This window comes from Lutra lutra, chromosome 3, assembly GCF_902655055.1.
Source record: "Lutra lutra chromosome 3, mLutLut1.2, whole genome shotgun sequence".
Lineage (NCBI taxonomy): Eukaryota > Metazoa > Chordata > Mammalia > Carnivora > Mustelidae > Lutra > Lutra lutra.
The window spans coordinates 66270416-66290936 of record NC_062280.1 but is presented as its reverse complement, the minus strand read 5'-3'; the positions used below and the strand labels follow the sequence as shown (position 1 = coordinate 66290936).

Sequence of the window (20521 nt, the reverse complement as noted above, 5' to 3'; positions counted from 1 at the left end):
TTCTGGTTGGAACAGACATTGCTATTGCTAATTCACTTCATTTTTGCCAGGGTAGGAAAAAAAAGATTTAACTCAAGAAATGGGTGGCCACTTACTGCTGTTTGGGGTTGGGGGGGAGCTGGTCAGAGCCACTGTTGTGTCTAACCTAACTGCCTTCCCTCCTCCTTCACCTCTTGTTCCTTGAACAGGACTCCTGGGATGTTGGATTCAGCTGCACTTTTAAGCCTATAGGAGGCCATGACCAGTAGGCTAGTTCTCCATATGGTGGAAATGAACCTTCTCAATCTGGACCTTGAAAGTCTGGAAGAAATACAGCAGAGGAGTTCTTCCTGCTGCTGGTGGTAATTAATGATCAGCTCCTAGAACAGTACAATTAAGACTAACAAGAGGGGAGCGGAGGACAAAATCCTTGAGGTGTGTCCCAAGAAGACAAAGAATTTCCCCCCAGATAACAAAGAAGTGAGATGCCTAGGCTCTGACCAGGCACACTGATCAGTTTTTAGTAAGTTTCATATAATAACAGAATCACCCAAATGCCCTCAAAATAGGCTTCTGTAATATGGTGTGAAGTTTTCAAAGGCAAGGACGATGAAGAATGTTGACCACGATCCCCACCTTCCAGGAGTCCTGCCCTTGTTCAATCCCCTCCATGCACACTTACTGACTTGCCCTTGCACTATTGGGCTGCACTTATCGACTTGTTTCTGACAAACAGAATAAGAAGAGATGTCACCTCTGAGATTAGCTTATGTCCTTCTTGGACACTCTAGTTCTGTCTCTTTTGGATCACTAGCTTCTAGGTGAAGCAGGCTGGCGTCTTGTGAATGCCCCACAGGTGGAGAGAGCCCACATAGCAAGAAGCTGATATCTGCAGCCACCAGGTGTGTGGGGGGGGGGGGGGGCAGAGGCCTGCCATCTGCCATGTGGGTGAGTTCAGAAGCAGGTCATTTCCCAGGAGAGCCTTGGCATGGCTGCAGTCCTGGCAGGCACCTTGATGGCAGCCTTGTGAGGGACTCAGAGTCACCCACGGAAGTCACACTTGGATTCCTGGCCCACAGAGACTGTGAGATAATAAATGCTTGTTATAACCTGCTAAGTTTGGGGGTAATTGTTATGCAGCAACAGACAACCGACAGGCTATACAGTGATTATTTATAGGTCCTGAAACACGTCTGCCTGGCATTACTCTAGGAGACTGAGCATAAAGATTCAGTCTAGAATCCCATTTGACTTTCTTCCCTTCCAGAGGACACCAAAGACATATTTCTACTGCACAGCTTGTAAACCACGTCCTCCTTTTTTTGTTTTGTTTTGTTTTATATATATCGACTATGAAAAATATCAAATATTTTCATTTACAAAACAAGATATTTCCTTGACGACTGCACCCAGTGTTTTTCAAATGCATTCCTCAGCCTATGAACAAGGTTCCCCATCAAGGGAACTTCCTTCCATTCCATACTTACAAGGTAATCGGTTAATAGGAACTCGGATTTATTTTCTGTGGATGAAACTGCAGTTTCTTCCGTGAGAGCCTGGGTATCTTTTTCCACATCTATCTTGCTGACGGCACAGTGAATTTGCGTGTGGCACTGTAATGCCAAGAAAGCAGAATAAGGTTGCTGAACAACGTCTGCTGCTGGTTCTTGCCATGTGCATCAGAAACAGAGAAATGTTGACTACTCACTGTGGTCAGGGTTTGGCCAAAAACAGAAATATGTTGGGTGTACTGGTTCAAGCTATTGTATAAAAGCTTAATTCTTTCCTTCTCCAGCTCCAGGATGCTCTGAAAAGGATGGAAAATGACAGAAGATGAGCCAGTTGCTGTGCAAAGCTAAAGGCATCCAGCCAGACAATGACACCCCAAGAAAGCCTGCGGTAACGGTCATGTTAGTGCCTTTTGATGATGTCTTTTCCAGGCTACCGTGGGGGAGGTTCCCAGTATAGGAATGTGATTTGGTGTGTGTCCTGTTTATCCTCATTTAGGATTGGTTTAACTCGCATAGTTTCCGCAGGCTGTTTTGGCCCAAAAGGTATATAGGCTGATGTTATGCGTTAATTGGCATTCATATAGTAAAAAGGGAGAAAAGAGGTCATTTGAAAAGCATTCTTTTTTTTTTAACTTTAAAATTCTACTTTATTTGTCAGAGAGAGAACAAAAGTAGGGGAAGCGGTAGGCGGAAGGCTCTCCGCTGAGCAAGGAGCCAATGTGGGACTCGATCCCAGGACCCAGGGATCACGACCTGAGCCAAAAAGCTTAACTGACTGAACCACCGAGGCATCCCAGCATCTGTGAGTTCTAGAGAAGGAATGGGAAGCCCAGTAAAACCCTTATCCATACCTTGAAAATACATTCAGACTATTTGACAAGAGCAGAACCCCAAAGTCTGATCAACTTTGAAATTATGAAATTTTAGGCCAGGTTTTAGGAACACATTGTATCCTGGTGGGCCACTGTTTCCTTATTTTGACACGGGCTGAGCCCCCCGCATCAACCTGAGACTAGAATCATCAGTATCTCTTGGTGGAGATGGTAATGGTTAAGAGATTTTAATTACATTTCAGGGAAATCATTAAAATGATCTATGTCTCCTCATGAAAAAAGGCAGCGATAAACTCCACCGTGCAAAGGTGAAATCCATATCTCAGTGAATTACTGCTCTCTATGATCTTATTCTTTTGGTATAAAATAGACTGTAGAGAAGCAAAATACTCAGGAGGATCTCGAACTGTCCTCCTGTGCCTTTACAATAGCACATATATGAGAGTGTGGTCAGAGCTAGCAGGGAACCGCAGATCTGGAGACAGGTTAGGGCCCAGGCCCCACGCTAACTCACATCCTTTATTCATTTTCCTCAGTCCTGTCGTCCTGGTCTTCCAGTTGGTACTACTCAAGGAGTTTGGAAGGATTTCATTTTCATCTAAATTGCTTAAATAAAACTGATCAAAGAAATACCAGATTCTCTCCAGAGCAAGAACTCTCAAATTTTAGCATGCTTAGTCATCACCTAGACCCCTTCCTAAAATCATTCAGAGCATCGGATTCATCTCATTTAGGGAGGCGCTCAGGAGTCAGAATTTTAACAAGCACGCTAGCTGCTTGGAGACCTTGTCCTGGGACTCTAAAGGGCCACACAAAAAAATCTAATTTCAAAATTATTTATGATTCTTCTACCCAGAGCTAACCCATTAGCATTTTGATGTATTTCGATCCATCTAGGTGTGCGTATATGTACGATTTTATTTTTCTACTTACCTAGGAAATTATTCAAGTTTGTATCCCATTTTTTTTCACTTAACATTGTACAAGAGTGGTTTCTCCTGTTGTTTGTCTCCAGAAACACCATCTAATAGAGTCTGCTGTGTGGGACTGCATACAGCATAGTTGATTCATTTAGTCATTCCCTTAAGGCTAGCCATTTGAATGGTTTCCGCCCTTTTGCTTTTAATGTATTTTGAAAAGAAATTGGTTTGTTTTTCAGCTATTTCCTCAAGATGAATTTATAGAAAGAAAATTGTGTTTTTCACCACGGGTTCTGGGAGACAGCCAAGCCCTACGGTCCTGAGGCATCCATTGTATGCTGTATGAAGCACCCACTGCCTCCACCCCTGGCCACCCCCCCTCCCCCCGCCCCGCATCTAGAGAGACAGTCACTACCACCCTTGGGGGAACTGTGAAAATAATCACTCAGATTATTGTGGTTCAGATGAGGAACACTATTGAGAAGGTGAACATTTTTAATGCTTTTGACACTTATTACAAATGCCTCTCTAAAAGAATTCCTTGAGTACTTACTGTTGGAAACAAATATTTGGCTCTTGGTAATTCTTAGTAGCATGGCTATTATTTTTCAAAATATATTGTAGATTATTTCTACCAACTGAATTGTTTGTTCTTGGAAGGTAGGTAATGTGCCTTGAGCATGGTATGAGTATGAATAGTAAGACTAATTGACATATGGTGTGTAGAACTGGTTTTATTACTTCCTAACCTCACTTGAAACTCGACATTTCTTAGTGTCTGGTACACTGCCTCGAGCACAATGGAGGCTCCCTGAAAGAACTTGTAAATCCAATTTGGAGAGTAAGAAGGGGTAAGAGGATACATTATAGGACATCTAAACGAATTCTTATACCCCATTTCTACAAAAGAATGGTCCTGGGAGAAGGGAGGGGAAAAAGGAAACTGAACAATGCTTGTCACATTTCCACCTCACACACTTATAATAAAATCCCCCTTTAATGCAGTTCAGCCTACTTTTGCTATGTGTCTTCATTAATATAACATTCTTCTCCTGAGTTTGTGAACAACAGAAGATCTAGAATACACAGTGTAACATGTGAGTTAGTGACTTGGTGGTGCAGATGGAGAGTATACAAGCCAAGGGAAGAAGAAAGTAGGGCCAGGCAAGGATGACTTGGCAGAAGTAGTCTCCAGTGAGTTTACAGGGCTGAGCTGGCACTAGGGAGAAGGTAGCTGTAAGGGAGCTGAGGTAAGAGTGAAGTGTGAGAACTGAAAGCAAGGGGTGGCACGATATTGGCCTCTGGCATGGTGGGAACAATAAGCCAAGATACAAGAAGGGTGAAAAGAAATCTTTTCCTTACGGAGATTCTCATTTTGAGCAGATTCTCCATGGGACTTGGATTCTAATTTAAAAACCTAGTTTTAAATATTTTTAAAGCCCAGTTAAAAGAGATTTTTTTTAAAAGTTCAAGTATAATTAACATACAGCGTTATCCTAGAATAAGGTGTACAATATTATGATTCAGTGATTCTCTATATTACTCAGTGCTCATCAAGACCAATGTCCTCTCAATCCCCTTTGGCTATTATATCCATGCCCCCCACCCCCACTCACCTCCCCTCTGGCAACACCAATTTGTTCTCTATAGTTAAATCTGTGCTTTTGTTTGCCTGCAAAGTCATCTTTTGAAACAGAGATAAGTGTGTATCTTGTCTCCTTCAGGGAGACTTTATAAACAAAAAAGATAATTTCTATGATGTCTTCATATAAAAGTTGGGGCTGGTGAAAGGGGGTGGGTCGGGAGGAGAGGTATAGGAGGACCCTAACAGGAAAAAAGAAAACTGAGAAAAAGGAAAGAGAGCTGGTAAGAGCCTCTGAGAAGGGAGGTGGTAGTAGCAATACCTAAGACATTTTGAAAGCCAGCTGGATGTTGGCTACATCGGACATGTTGGCAGCCGTACGAGGTGGGAGCCATAATTATCCCCCATTCCTGTGATATAGAGGGATGAGAAGAGTGCAGACACAGAGGTTAAGTATTTTTCTCCTAGCCCTTGAAGGGCATCTGGAAGATGGAATGGGAACAACAATTTCTCTCCCATAATCTTACAGGGCTTCCAAGGAAGCCAGCCTCTGTGGAAAAGCCACAGGTCCACTGAGAAGTTCCAGGGGGTGAGGCAACACCAGAGGCCAGGCTGGAGAGTCAGGTTTCAGATGGACAAAGTTGAAAATTAAATCCTTGGCCCTTTCTCGTCATCTTCATCTAAAACCTATTGAGCAGAAGCAACGAAAGTACCAGGACCCTATGTTTGAAGGTGTAAATTAAAGAAGGGTTTATCCTCATTTCCTGTATTCCTTGGCCTAGTTTTCTTCTCTCCTTTAATTTCCCTGCTCTTCCCTAACTCTGCATCTATCCTACCTTGAAAGTGGAACAGCAAGAGATTAAATATGGCCCTTCGAATTTTGCCTGTGCAGAGGCAGAGAGCAGAGGTCAAGCCCGTGGCATCAGATTGCTAGGTTGAACCCTGTCACCATCTTGGGCGAGTACCTTCACATCTCCACTCCTTCACTATAAATTGGGAAAGAAATGGCAACCTCTTCATGATGTTGTGATGAATGCAAAATATAACGCAGTGAACGTCCTCAGGGCTGTGCCTGTCCCTAGCAGTACCTGTATCGTTCCCACATCACTGGGCTTAATCAAAGTGTGTCTTGATTGCTTCTTTTTGCAACTGTATCTTGCTTTAAACATTTTCTTAAACTTAAAATGTGAGGAAAAAAGAAACCAAAACATTCGTGTTCTTAGCGCTCAGAGTTGAACATTGTTTCACTGGCTCAGATTTATGTTGATTTAAAAAGTAGAGAGCTAAGCTGTTCAGACAGACCATAGTTGGAGTAACTTTTGAGCCTGGGTTCGTTTTGTCCTCTGCCAGGCTGTCCACAAGCTGTGCCAACGTATGTGGCAGCTCAGTTCAATTCCCACCATCTCCCTCATACAACGCAGATGCAGTCTATATGTGTAAGTCTACAAACACACACATAAAAACTCACTGTAGGTTGGGGCATGGGTTTTTGTAAATCCTTTAATTTACACACAATGTATAAATAGCATGTTTCTTTCCTTCAACATCATGCTTTTGAGGTTAACTGGTGTGTGTGTGTGTGTGTGTGTGTTTAAGATTTTATTTATTTATTTGACAGACAGACATTACAAGTAGGCAGAGAGGCAGGCAGAGGATGGGGGGAAGCAGGCTCTCCACTGAGCAGAGAGCCTGATGCGGGGCTTGCTCCCAGGACCCTGGGATCATGACCTGAGCCAAAGGCAGAGGCTTTAACCCACGGAGCCACCCAGGCGCCCCGTGTGTGTGTGTGTGTGTGTGTGTGTGTGTGTGTGTGTGTGTGTGTGTTTTAAGATTTTATTTATTTATTTGAGAGAGGGAGAGAGCTAGAGAGAAAGCTGGAGAGGAGGGGAGGGGCAGAGGCAGAGGGAGAAGCAGGCGGACTCGATCCTAGGACCCTGGGATTATGACCTGAGCCAAAGGCAGACACTTAACCAACTGAGCCACCCAGGTGCCTCTAATTTGTGTTTAAATATAGTTTTAATTAATATTTATTGCTAGATATTAGTCAACTTTCTAAGTTAGAGCACATTTTAAGAGTAATTCCTCTACTGATAGGTATGAGGATTCTGTACAATTTTTTCTCATCATGCAGTTATAAACAATTCTGCAGTAAACATTGTTACACATCACCCTTGGTATACAGGTATATACCAGATATATGCCTAGGAGGGGAACTGCCGTGCTGTAACTACACGCACATCTCAGTTTTACTAGATACTATCAAGTCATTCTCACTGGAGAGGTATAAGAATTCTTGTGTCCCAGCAATTCTCGTTTGGCAACACATGATGTTGTCACTTTCTAATCTTTGCCAAATGACTGAGCATCTTTTCATATGTTTATTGGTGATTTTGATTTTCTCTTTTGTGATCTGCTTGTTCATACCTTTTAAGTTTCATCAGATGATTTGCCACAATCCTTTCCTTATACATCTTTGCTGCTAAACTTACACGTCTCCGGCTAGATGGTTCTCTTTAATCATTGCTCCAGGACCCAACACAAAGCCCCACATACAAAGAACTCCGTTAAGTGATTAGTGTATAAACAGCTCTCAGGCCTAAAGCTCACTTCTGAGCACCAAGTTCTCAAGCCTTAATTTACACAGCACTTCGACAGCACTTTCTGAAGTTAGCTGAGTGCTATCGTGTCCACTGAGAATTAGAAGCTGGCCACCGATCCTCAGTAAATAAGCACTGGTTAATGGATCCATGGGGAAATAGAAACGATTGGAAGTCACGTGGTCTGCCTAACATCACAGTATGAGTGAGGGTCATCACCAAGGACAGAGCTCATCCGGTCCTGTAACTGTAGATCTGACCTTCCTTTTCAAGGCCTCACAACGCTCCACGGAAGAAGAGAAAAATGCCAGCACAGGACTCACCTGGTAGCAACTTTCCAGTGTGTTTTCCCACTTGAGTCTGGTAGCACAGCCAGCCAGGTTTTTTTGGTAGTAGTTTTCATCTTCTTTTGCCAACTTCTCCGTCGATTTTTTCAGTTTACTGAGGAGCTAAAGGAAAACGTCAGGGCCACATATTCCTTAACACATTTATCAAAGCCCTTGGTAACCCCAGGTAAAGGATTACATGCAACCCAGCGATCCGGTTCTCATCTCCCAGCTAAAGTCAGCCTCAGTACCTACAGATGACAAAATCAAAGCTCTTACTCAGAGAAAAGGCATATCAGAGCTGAAAGGAAACTTAAGGGTCTGTTGATATGATTCCTTCCATTGTTCACATAAGGAAACTGAGGTCCTTCAGTGTGACGTGATGTGTTCATGTTGGTCAAATCGAGGAGGCCAAGTGACAGGTGGGGGGAAGCAAGCGCAGCTCAACTGTCATCTACTAATGATTCCTGTACTCTTGTAAGGGCCTGCTTAGCCAGAGTGAGCCATTTTGTTGTTTATGCAGTAAACTTAGATTGACCCTTCCCCCTCAGAGGAACTTACTTAGAAACAAGTCTGGGAAACCAGTAAAATATGACTGACCAGCCCCTGATTACAGAGCCCATATACCAGGACGTGTCAGGTCAGGGGGAGGTAACAGAGCCCAGAATACAAGGATGAGTCAAGCCAGGTGGAGACATCCAATCAGGAAAGCACCTCCCTAACCACCCAAGAATGTGGGCCCTGCCTTTTGGGCCCCAATTCTGACCAGAGTGATAGGCTAGTTCAAACAGCTACTATAGGATGAATTGTAATTCAATTGGCCACCTGTGTGTGGCCAGGCTCAACCACAAGGCCTTTACTCTATAAAAGTTAGTCTGTGAGGCTGGGAGGGGTCGCCTCTTTGCAAGAGACGGCCCTGGTTGGTCAGTTTGATTCTCGATGCTTGGCGAGAAATAAAGCTTTGCTTGACCTTCGCTTTGTATCAGTCTCGGTCCTTTGACCATGGACCCAACACTCACATTCGGTAAATCCTCTGTGTGCCTCAGCATTTCTTTTCTTCTTCTTCTTCTTCTTTTTTTAAGATCTTATTTATTTACTTGTCAGACAGAGAGAGAGAGAAAAAGAGCGAGCGCACAAGCAGGGGGAGCAGCAGGCAGAGGGAGAAGCAGATTCCTGGAAGAGCAGGGAGCCGATGTGGGACTTGATCCCAGGACCCTGAGATCATGACCTGAGCTGATGGCAGACATTTAACTGACTGAGCCACCCAGGCATCTCTTGTGCCCCAGCATTTCTTTCGAGGACAGGCAGATTGTGCAAGCCCAGAAGTTTAGAACTGGCTCACTGTGAAAAGCCTGAGGCACAGACCAACGTCCACTACAAGCTGTGGACTGCTTGCTTGCCAGGTGCTTTCCACTGATGCCGCTCCCCAGTGATCTGTAGTTCACAAACAGCCCCCTCCTGCCAGCCACCAAAATTGGCCATTCTGAATGTGAAGGCTTCTAGAAAATCAAAGTGATAACAAAACGCTCTGCACCAGGGTCCCTGAAATTGATTCTCAAAATGCTCAGACAAGTGATTTTACATCTTGGGGAACAAAGGAAGTTGTATTACATGAATGGTTCTCTGACTTGAATATGTGTAGGAAGGACCTGAGTGCTTGTAAAATTGCAGATTTTCAGGGTCCCACAGGTGGCAATACTGATCCAGCCATTCTAGAACGGGACTAGGAAATCTGAAGTTCACTACCGTCAGGACGATTCTGATACAAATGGTCCTCAACGCACAGGTCAAGAAGCACCAAAGATCCCTCTGGCTTAAGCAATCTAGGAGTTTCAAGGAAAGAGACAAAGGCTCTTATAAATGACCTTCTTTATGCTTAAGGACATTTTGACTAACGTTTTAGTAATGAAGAACATTCATCCAAAGTGGTGAATATTAACACCAGTCACTTAATTATTCTGATTGATATGCTAGCCATTCAGCTGTCCCTCAGCTCTGATGTATGACTTACACAGGACACATCTGGTTTTGTATATCAAGTGTAATGAACCACATTTATCTGTAGAAACATGAGCTTGTGAATTTCAACCTGATAACAGTATAGTGAAAAAGCTGAAAGTGTGCCTTGGCTATACTTTGCTAAATCATCATGCTTAGATTCTTACTGAGAATGCTCACATCCCCAGCAATGAGAAGGCAGTCACTTTTGAGATGACTGCTCACATTCACCAGCCAACACTATCGAGTTATATCAACTAGAAGTTTCCGTTAAGCAAATTTACAACAAATAACCCCAAATAGATATAAAAGAAGAATGGTAGACTTTTATATTCTTATTTAAGGAAATTCTCAGAAAACTTAATAAAATTTGTCAAATACTGAATGCTTTTTCTTTTCTTTCTCTTGGAACAAACATCTCACTCATTTATTCATCAAACATCTATTAAGCGCCACAATGTGCCATGTGCTAGGCTCTGGGACTAGAAAGTAAACTAGACAGTCTTCCCCTGCTGTCAGAGACCCACAGGGCCAACACTATCCCATGTGATAGATCCCCGAATGATACAAGTATTAGGTATCACTGGGGCACCTAAACTAATCTTGGAATTAAAATGACATATAAGCTGAGCCTTGGCGTACAATGGGTCTCACAGAAATAACTCTGTGTGAATGAAGCTAAAATGGGAGTCATAATTAGCGAGGTAAAAGAGCATAACATGATACCGATAAAATTTTTTGAGAGGTTGGGGCATACTGTTTGAGAGAGAACAACAATAATACTGAAAAGCTAGGCAAAGGTCAAGTCAGGGAGGGTCTTTAGGGCAACATAAAGGAGTTCAGACTTTAGCTGAGGTCACGAGGAAGCCTCTGATGGCCTTTAAAAGGAGAATGATATGTTCATATTCAAGTTTCAGAAAAGTCAGGTGGGCTTGCGGATGAGGAAGAGATAGAAGGAGGCCACACAGAAAGCCAAGAGACCAGTCTGTCAGAGAGCTGCAAGTAGTGGTGATGGCGGTCTGGGAGAGAGCAGTTGGGGTTGGGAGAAAGCACGAGTAGCAAAATTCAAGAAGTATTTGGGTTAGAAGGTAGAAATGACGATATGTTACATGGTAATATTCAAAGATATAGAAAACAGGAATAACAGAACATTTTTGGTAGAGGGAAGTGATGGTTCCAATCTTGGATGTTGAGTTTGAGGTACTAGGAGGCAATTCAGAGACTGGTTGGATTGGAGACATAAATTGGGGTATTATCAGCCTGGACATGGTAGAAGAAGCCTTGAGGGCATATCTATTGAGTACTGGTTATTTAGTGAGTACCCGATTTTGAGACTACTATGTTGGGCACTGGAAATACAATGCTGAATAAAACAGAATGAGTCCCAGGAGAGAAATCATCAGGAAAAGCAATATATAAAGATCAGGCAGAAAGAAAGAAGTCCATAAAGGAGTTTAAGAAAAAGTTACCAGAAAGAAAAACCAAAAGAGTAAGGTGTCGCTGAAGTTAAGAGAATTTTCTAGAAGGAGGACGTCAACAATGCTTAATGCTTCCAAGAAGTTCAGATAAGAGCTGGAAAGTACACATCGGCTTTAGCAACAAGGATGACATGTTTTCCAAGCAGGGGCACTCTTCATAGAATGATGGGGAAAGCTTGATTGATATGGATTGAAGACTGAACGGGAGGTGAGGAAACGGAGACAGAGCACAGACAACCCTTTCAATAAATCTTATCATAAAAAGAAGGAAAGAAGATAAAATCTGGATAGGAACAAAAATAAAGGCATGGAAAGGTGTCTCCTTGACTCTTCCTACTCTCCCAAGATGGGGTGGGGAAGGATATGTTGATTGATAAGAAGCAATTATTAGAGAGGGGTATGTCCAAGATACAGGCAAAAGGAAAACAATCAAGAGAAGCATCTCTGAGAGGCAGGATGGGCTGGGAATCCAAGCACACGATGAAGAGTTGGTCTGTCCCACCACACATTTGACTTTAGTAGGCAGGTGGCTGAGCCGATTTCAATTTACTCTGTTAGGAAGGAGGCAAGATAGTCAGTCACTGAGAGTGGGTAGTGAGGATGGAGATGTGAGAAGAATGGAGATTAGATCAGCTCTGCTGAGAACAAGGACTGTTGAGAGGGAAAACAGGAAGAACTGCTGAGCAGGTCAGAGCCCGCTCTGTTCAGGTTGGAAATGATGGGCAGTTCTCTGTGAAATGCAATGAATGAATGCTGCCTTAGGTGTTTAGCCTTAGGACTGAGAAAAAAAAAAAAAAAAGCTACCAGATAAAGAATGAAGATGCTAGAGGTCTTAATATCATGAGAGTCAAGGTCCCATGGTAACAGGATCAGGCGGAGGAGGGCAGAGAAAGACCACAGGCTTCCACCTCCCATGGAAGCTGCTAATGAGGGAAGGAAGAGGAAATCTACCATTTAGCCGCCCAGCGCTTATCTCTTTGTTATTGCCTGACATCAATAAAGAATAGCTTCTAATGAGGGCTCCCCATGCCTGTGCCAGGCCCCGGTGCTCAGCATTGTGGCACACTGTGGTTTGGCCTCCTCAAAAGCCCGCTTCATTATTCAATACTTGTTAATGATTGTTTCCAACTGGGAAGATTGACAGGTGAAGAAATAAAAATGTTGTCAAATCTTGCTAACAATGAGTTTGAGTTATTCATCTAATAGTTTCTTCAGATGAAATGACAGCCTTACTGGCAATGACAATTTTTTTTTCTTTTAAGAATGTTTTGGGTCATGGGGGTGCGGCCTGCATTTTCATAGGGAGGCTTCATCTTTTGGGGAAGATACCGACTATTTCAGAGCTTTCCAATTTGGAGCCCATACCGTATGAGGTGTGCGAGATAATCTAGCATATCTCCAACATTATTTGTGTTCCTTTCTGCCTAGACAAGTTTACTCTGATTGAACATCCTGAGTTGACCCTGGTGCCCACCCATGGACAGTTATGGGCTCTGGAGGGACAGTGGGGATCTTAGAACATAAGAAGCTGACATGCGCCCTCACAAATGTCTTCCCTTTCAGTGTCTTGAGACGCGTGGCCATCCGCGTGGTCTGGGGAGTGAGGATTTGCAGATTTATCATCTAGCTTTAATTAGGTTACACACACAAAATTAACAAGTGTCTCAAAAAGACTTCTGAGATGTAGACTGACATTAGTACTGCTGATGTAAGCACAAGAAAAAGCCACAAGAAAATGTCAGAGCTGACACCTTCCCCTGCCACTGGTTATGAGTGTGTCGTCACCCACAGGAAAAGGCAAAAACTGGGATGATCTGATAAAATCTGAAAAGGAGTTAACCAAAAAGTTGAAAATTATCAAGAAATATCAATTTACATTTACTACGGTGAAGGCTGAACCTTGCCCAGGTGTAAATTTTGCCTGGAAGTGTCACTCAGTGATCACGTGAAGGCATCATGATTAGCTAATCATTTAAAATATTATTTCATGCCTCAAGTACTTTTTTATGTTTTATAATGTTCATAGCACATTAGTATAACATATAAAGTGCTACAGATGGTACACAATATTGGTAAAGTACATGATAATTCATTTTATATATATATATATACACGTACATACATTTTTTACTTACTTGCACTGAGAGATATTTACTAGGGTCCCTATGGAAAAATCTGGAGACCCTTGGTCTAATTTATCATCTGTCAATAATACCTTTTTAAAAATATGTGTGGACCAGGGATGATTTAGAATCCCTCTCGGGCTCTGCCACATGACAGCTCTGCAGAGACCCCACACAGAGCACGAAGTCAGCCAGTTCTCTTGTGTTCATAGCTCAGAGTAGAAGATCCAACCCTCTCCAAGCCACATGCACACAGCTGGTCATGACAGGTTACCTTCTGCTTCTCCTTCTTCGTCACAGTTTGCTTGGAGCTTTCTACAAGATGGGAAAGTGCCTCATGCTTCTTGGTACTAACCATTAATTTCTTCTTGGCCTAGAGTCAAAAACATACAAAAAGCAAAAAGGGATGAGAAACCAATATCAAGAGAAAAACTCTTCTGTTCTGAAACAAGTCATGTTCAGGTGCTAGCTTAAACGATTGTGTAATTTTAGTTCTTCGTTTCTACCTTCACCTCAAAATCTGCTTGGAATATCACAGAGGCTAACATTTTGCCCTGAAACCACTGTATATTTTTCATTATATTGAGTACACTCAAGAGGGCTATACATTTCTCCAAATCACAAAGGTCCCCAAGCCTCCAAAACATTGTTCGAGCTAGCATCATGAAGGGAATAGCTTTACCATAAAAACATCACAGCAGACATGGAAGACCACCTGCATCATTCTTTTAAATCAACCTGGGCCACAACTGAGGTTGTTCTAAGATGCTCTCTTAAAACTTACAGCAAAAGGGCAATTCTGCATCTGATGCAAAGGCTTCAGAGGTGGGCATTTGCCTGGCATTTTGTGAAATGGCCTGTACTGGTGTGGGGAGCAGGAGCGGGGGTGGGCTGGGAAGGTAGAAGCACATTCAACATCCTCCTACTCTGTTGGTCCCTCAAACCTCAAAGTGAGTTATGATCAAGGTGATCATTTCCTATTCTACACAGTTCCAACCAAGAAGATGATGTTCCAGGGGCGCCTGGGTGGCTCAGTGGGTTAAAGCCTCTGCCTTCGACTCAGGTCATGATCCCAGCATCCTGGGATTGAGCCCCACATCAGGCTCTCTGCTCGGCAGGGAGCCTGCTTCCACCCCGCCCTCTGCCTGCCTTTCTGCCTACTTGTGATCTCTGTCTGTCAAATAAATAAATAAATAAAATGTTTAAAAAAAAATGATGTCCCAGAGATAAAATGAGAAAACAGAAATTGGTTTGAGTTGGATCCAGCCTGTTCAGGAACTGGATTGATTAAAAGACTGTTTAACTTTGCACGTCAAGGTCACAAGGACTGCAAAACCAGGTAATGTAGTGAAAAGTTCAGTTCCCTCTCTCTTTAGGAATTGGAGGCAAAACCTTCCAAATGTCTCTCAACCTCTGAAGCCTCGGCAAAAGGGAATTCAGGAAACAGGATGCTCACTAACCCTCTTTCTCTGTCCAGTTAGTCCCATGCCCGCGAAGAAAGGAGAACATAAGGGAAGAGCTTTGGGTCCTTTAAGGCTTCCATTTCTGTCTCCCCAATAGACTGCACTTCATTACTGACATGCTGCAACACTTCAGTTGTAACTGGAGAGAAAATCATTAGAGCTCAAGAATTTTATGTTCTCTAATTTCTCCATCACTCTTCATAAATAAAATCATTTTATGTAGAAAAATTACTTGGTGGAAACTGGGAAAGAATAAAAGATGCTTTTTTTTCTTGAAAGCAATTATGGCTGCTGGGCATGGTTTCTCTCTTTTGGTTTGTTATACTGGAATTTCTGTGAAAGCTGAATATTTAGAGAATGGATTTTTAAAAAACTAATTCTGCTTGGGGTGCCTGGGTGGCTCAGTCATCTCAGCTCAGGTCTTGATCTCAGGGTTGTGAGTTCAAGCCCCACATTGGGCTCCACACTGGGCGTGGAACCAACTTAAAAAATAAATAAATAAAAATAAAAAACCAAATTCTGTTTAAGAAATCTCACAAAATCAAGAGCAAAACTAAAACCAAATTACTGGACACTGATTAAACATTTATTATAAAAGTGATTCTCATGAGCATTCTTTTACCAGTACTACTAGTGGGTATAGAAATACATTTATCTCAAACATTTCTTTTTTTTTAAGATTTTATTTATTTATTTGACAGGAAGAAAGACAGTGAGAGAGAGAACACAAGCAGGGAGAGTGGGAAAGGGAAAAGCAGGCTTCCCACTGAGCAGGGATCCCAATATGGGGCTCGATCCCAGGACCCTGGGATCATGACCTGAGCCTAAGGCAGACGCTGAATGAATGAGCCACCCAGGCACCCCTCAAACATTTCCTATTAATTTCTTTGGTCTTATGGAATCCTTGATTTCAGCAGGAGCTTCAAAGGCAACAGTGAGGACTGAGTTGGGCTCCCTATTTTTGAGGGGTCTCTCTGGTTATTTGCCGCTAGCAGCTGTCTACCGGGGAAAGTTCTCTTTGGGTACGGATACTCTGAAGATGAAAAGGGAGTTCAGCTTTTGGACCACAAGTTCTTTCAAAGTGGATCCCTGGGTTTTCTTAACAGATTTCCTCTCCACTGGTTTCTAGTTCTTTCAACTTGAATTCCTCCTAAACTGGATTGTTCTAGAATTATCTTCTCTACATATATATGGGTTCCATCTGTTATTCTCTCTGCGTAAGAACTTGCACTGATGTGCTCTAAATTCTCACACCAGATCATAATTCTTCTCCCTAGAATTCATTTACTGTTTCCTGCACATATGTTATCTAGCCAACTACATTTTAAATTACTTACAAATAGGAATCATGCCCTAGTAGAGTGTGGAATACAGGAAGTGGACCATACACATCTGTGGAATCAATATATGTATTCCTCCCTACATATGGCTATTCACCTCTCACAGTACTCCTCTTACTAGTGAGACAGAGATCATGAATGCCCTTCCACAAATGATATATCCAAAACTCAGAGAGTATTTGTCACTTACCTTAAGCTACAGATTATACAGAGAGGCAGTCAGTGTAGTGGAATGGGTAAGAGCCATGACTCTGGAACCCAACAATGTAACAATTCTCGGTTCAACAATTAACCAGCTTTACCAAGATTATTTACCTCCCTATGTCTCAGTTTCCCCACCCATCTGTCAAACAGGACATACCACATTGGTTTGGTTTTGCGGGGGGCGGGGTGTGTGTGTGTGTGTTGCAATGATTGAATATAGAAATATATAGCATTTGGCACACAATAAATGTTATGTTAGCTATAACTAATAAACATATTTTGAGCCTTGCTCTTCTATTGATTTAGTTGTAAGGTATATCTATAGAATAATTCAGGTGAGGAAACATTTTTCTCTTCGGTTAGCACCTAGAAATACGAACACTAAAACACGGGATCACATTCGTGCAAAAGCAGAAAGGTTCAGTCCTAAAAACTGAGTTTACATAAATGACATTCATTTGTATACTTGCCTTGATTTGTTGATTCCAGTTGCCAATGACAAGATTTGCTGCCTTTTCAACTTCATTATCAAGCTGTGAACAGAAAAAAAGAAAAATGATTTTTTTTCAGTCTTTCTGTTGAGTCATGGTGCTGGCTTATGAATTCTGGCATATTCAGTATCACAATCCATTGGAATTTCAGAATCCTACAGTGGACATGTATCCTGAGAAGAGCAGCTGAATTATCTTTTCCCCATATCAAAACCTCTTGACAGGATTTAGCTTGAATGCATTTGGTAAAATAACTATTTCTGCGTATAAACTATGTAACTACACAAAAACTTGTAAAAACTATAAACTATGTAACTACACAAAAACTTGTAAAAACACCAGTGCATGTGATCTGCACGGAGGGGGTCTTGGATAGTTTGGTGTCCCTTTCTGTTCCAGCACATCTTCAGCTCAGCATCATTCCATGTGGCCCAAACTTTAGCACGTCGACAATCCCTAACAGTCCTGGTAGTACTAATTTTACCAAGTGTCTCATTGCCCCTGAAATGAACACTGTTGCAATTTCAAAGAGATTGAATTCTTAATCATAATGAACTTTTCTTCTGCCCTTGAACAGCCAAAGGGACGGTAACAGTAATGATCCAAATGCATCTAGACAACAATCCAAGGAGAGCAGACTTAACTAAGGGGAAGACGTTTTTTTCTTGGACCATAGATGTTTCTTCCCAAGCCCACAGATCAGCCATGACTCAACCACACTGAGATCTAGCAATGCTGTTCTTTTATTTAGTCCAGCTGATTAAATTTGGAATACAATTTATTGTAACAAATACAATGAAAATAATTTTGTGCATGATGTCACTTTGACTATGTGAAATATGGAACAAGTTCATTTTAAAAATAATTTCCATCTTTTTTTTTTTTTTTTAAGTAGTCTCCACACCCAGGGTGGGGCTTGAACTCATGACGATGAGATGAGGAGTCACATGCTCTACCGACTAAGCTAGCCAGGCACCCTGAAGAAAAGAATTCTCATCTTTTATCTTCTGTGACTGAGTGGGTTGGGGTGGTAGGGGTGCAGTGGGGAGGGGCAATGCTGAATAAAGGCTGTGAAATCGGACCAGGGATCATGCTGTTAATTATACAAAACACTAAGATAATGATCGAGTCACTGTGCCTAATTTATGGTAAGTACTAAAGAAATGCTAGTGATTATCGTATTATTATGGGGTATGAAAATATTTTGTAATTAATGAAATGTAGACTGGTGTTTGGTTTTTATTAAGTTGGTTTGCAAAGGTGGAAGATTATATTGCTTAGTAATCATTACTGTGTAAATTTCCCCCATTACCCCAGCCCTCAGTAGAACATCCACTGTGGTAAAAAACACACATATGTCCACACAAACATCAATTCCATTTCCTGACTCAGTTTAATGAATTTGAATAAAAATGTTTTGTATCATTTCTCTTCCATCAGGTTTTTATAGATCCCCCATCTTACTAACTTACTACCTTTAGGACCTCCTTATGTGGCTGTGGTCATTTGAATCCACCCCTAGCCACCACCCCTTCCCTTCACAAGAGCCACCAATGACTGTCTCTGAACTTCTAACTTGCATCTGGCCTTGAACCAATTCTGACCATGACCTCACCCCTATCAGAGTTGAGCAGCGTTTATTAAACACCCCTTTATGTCGCCTGAAAATAGATTTTAAAGTGCTTAATGACTGGATGATACACAAAGAAAAAGAAACACAGATAAAATTGTTCTGGAAGGAAAAGGATACAGGAAGACCAGAGAATATGCTAGACAAGACGACCAGGTGCTCCTGAAAGAATATAGGGTTTTTTTTTCTTTTTTCCAATATTAAGACTATCTGAGGACTATATCTATTATTGCCTTTACCCAATCCCAAACTGTTAAGAACACATAAAAAAAAATTTTTTTTAAGAACTGTGTTTATAATTCTTCTGTTTACAGAAGGAATATCTAGTCACTGAAAAACAATCAAAATACAAAAAGTATGAGATAAAAATAACCTCAAACACCACTATCTAGAAATAATTCTTATTAACATTCTTGGGAGGTTCCTTCAGATTTTTTTTCTATTCATATATACATATTTACTTTACAAAATTGAGATCATTTTTATTTCACACTGTATAGTGAAAAAATTTCCATGTCATTAATTTCTTCTGTAATAAGATTTTAATGGTTGCATAATATTCCATTGCTTGAATTTATCATAATTTATTTTTGGATGATAAAGAGGTTTCTAGTTTTTCACTATGACAAACAATGCTTTAGCAAACACCTTTGTACATAAATCTTGAGCTCTTGTTTCTTTTAATGACAGATTCCTGAAAGCTAGCATCACTTTCGATCACCTTTCATTCCTCGGGTCAAAGACAGAAATCCTGCTTTAAGAGAGATTTGACTCACTGATTTTCTCTTCTTTTCATGTACACTCAGGACTTGATGAGTTGGTTTTATTGCTTCCAACTCAATTGCTTTGCCAAGTTTTCTAGAAATAGAACATAAAAGACACACAAGCATAGTATTAGGATTTATATCTACTTTCCAAATTGTTTTCTGGGGAAATAAAACGGTGTGTTCCAGCCTGCCTATTCAGGGCAAGTTTGAAGCAGGGTATTCATGGCATGCCCACTTTAAGTATTTATGCTTCCCCCTGGGGTTGGGGTAAGTGGTGGAGAGGGGAGTGGGGGTGGGAAGTGGGGGGGGGTAGGGGGAACACCACTCACTGATGCAGGTCCGCCGCTGATTTCATGCCCTCTGAGACCCAGGTCCAGGCACTGACGAGACAGCTGGGGGCAAAACAGGAGGGCACAAGAGTGGGTGTCATGTTCCTGGTAAAGTCTGAGCAATGCAGCGTCATGTCTGATCCACTACCTACAACAACTGCTCTCATTTCCCTAATCTTATTTCAGTGTGTCCATGGGATTTAATTCTGCCAATTTATTGATTTTCACTGTAATCATTACATAGACAGCCTTTTCTCCGTCATTTTCCATTTCAATTTTCATCTTCCATTTCACGTCTGTAGAAAATCAGGGACATAAAGTAGCCAAGGGTGAGCAGGCATTTAGAACAGGTGGGAGATTATGGGCTGGGTAGGGGGAGAGAGGCCTCAAGACCACCTTTTCAGGCTCCTCATTTCACCAGTGAGTGCTCCGAGCTAGGCTCAGAAAAGTTAAATGGCGTAGGACCCAAGAGCCCTGGGACGTCCCCGCATGCTGCTCTTGGGTTTGGGGTCCAGCTACTGTTCCCTGCTGGTTTTTAAGACCAAAGCTCAGATATTTTGTCGTCTTATAAGAAGTGTCTCCATTTAACAAAAGGAGGGCACTGCCCTCCCCCTAACGGCACGTGGTGGGGGTTAAGAAGTGTGATGCTATTTTCTCCCACAGAAAGGGGAGAGCTCACCGCAGCCCATATCACTGGCCTTCAGAAGCCAGAAGGATAAGCTCAGTTGCATCCATAAACCTCAGGGACAGAAGTGTGTGTAGACTCTGCTGGAGGGGTGGGGACAGATATGTGCCCCTGCTGAAATCAGGATGGTGTGAGGTTTTGTCTCCAAGTGACTTAGGCTGCACCCTATAGTCAGAGAATTACATAGCTAGACCAGAGGATGCCAGATTTTCTGCATATCCAAAGCCAGGCATAAAGCCAGAGACTAGAGACTACTTAGTACAGA

The 20521-nt window shown here is 42.0% G+C and overlaps 1 protein-coding gene across 1 annotated transcript in view; it reads right to left on the bottom strand.

Annotated features, from left to right (window-relative positions):
• Window positions 1–20521, bottom strand: part of NOSTRIN (nitric oxide synthase trafficking) — a 57131-nt gene that overhangs the window by 11679 nt on the left and 24931 nt on the right. Inside the window, exons 4-10 of the mRNA XM_047722079.1 lie at window positions 19572–19634; window positions 19252–19333; window positions 16825–16887; window positions 13622–13720; window positions 7746–7871; window positions 1688–1786; window positions 1467–1592 (exon numbers count right to left, since the gene is read on the bottom strand). Of these exons, the coding sequence (XP_047578035.1) occupies window positions 1467–1592; window positions 1688–1786; window positions 7746–7871; window positions 13622–13720; window positions 16825–16887; window positions 19252–19333; window positions 19572–19634 (658 nt within the window). The remainder of the gene's footprint in view (window positions 1–1466; window positions 1593–1687; window positions 1787–7745; window positions 7872–13621; window positions 13721–16824; window positions 16888–19251; window positions 19334–19571; window positions 19635–20521) is intronic.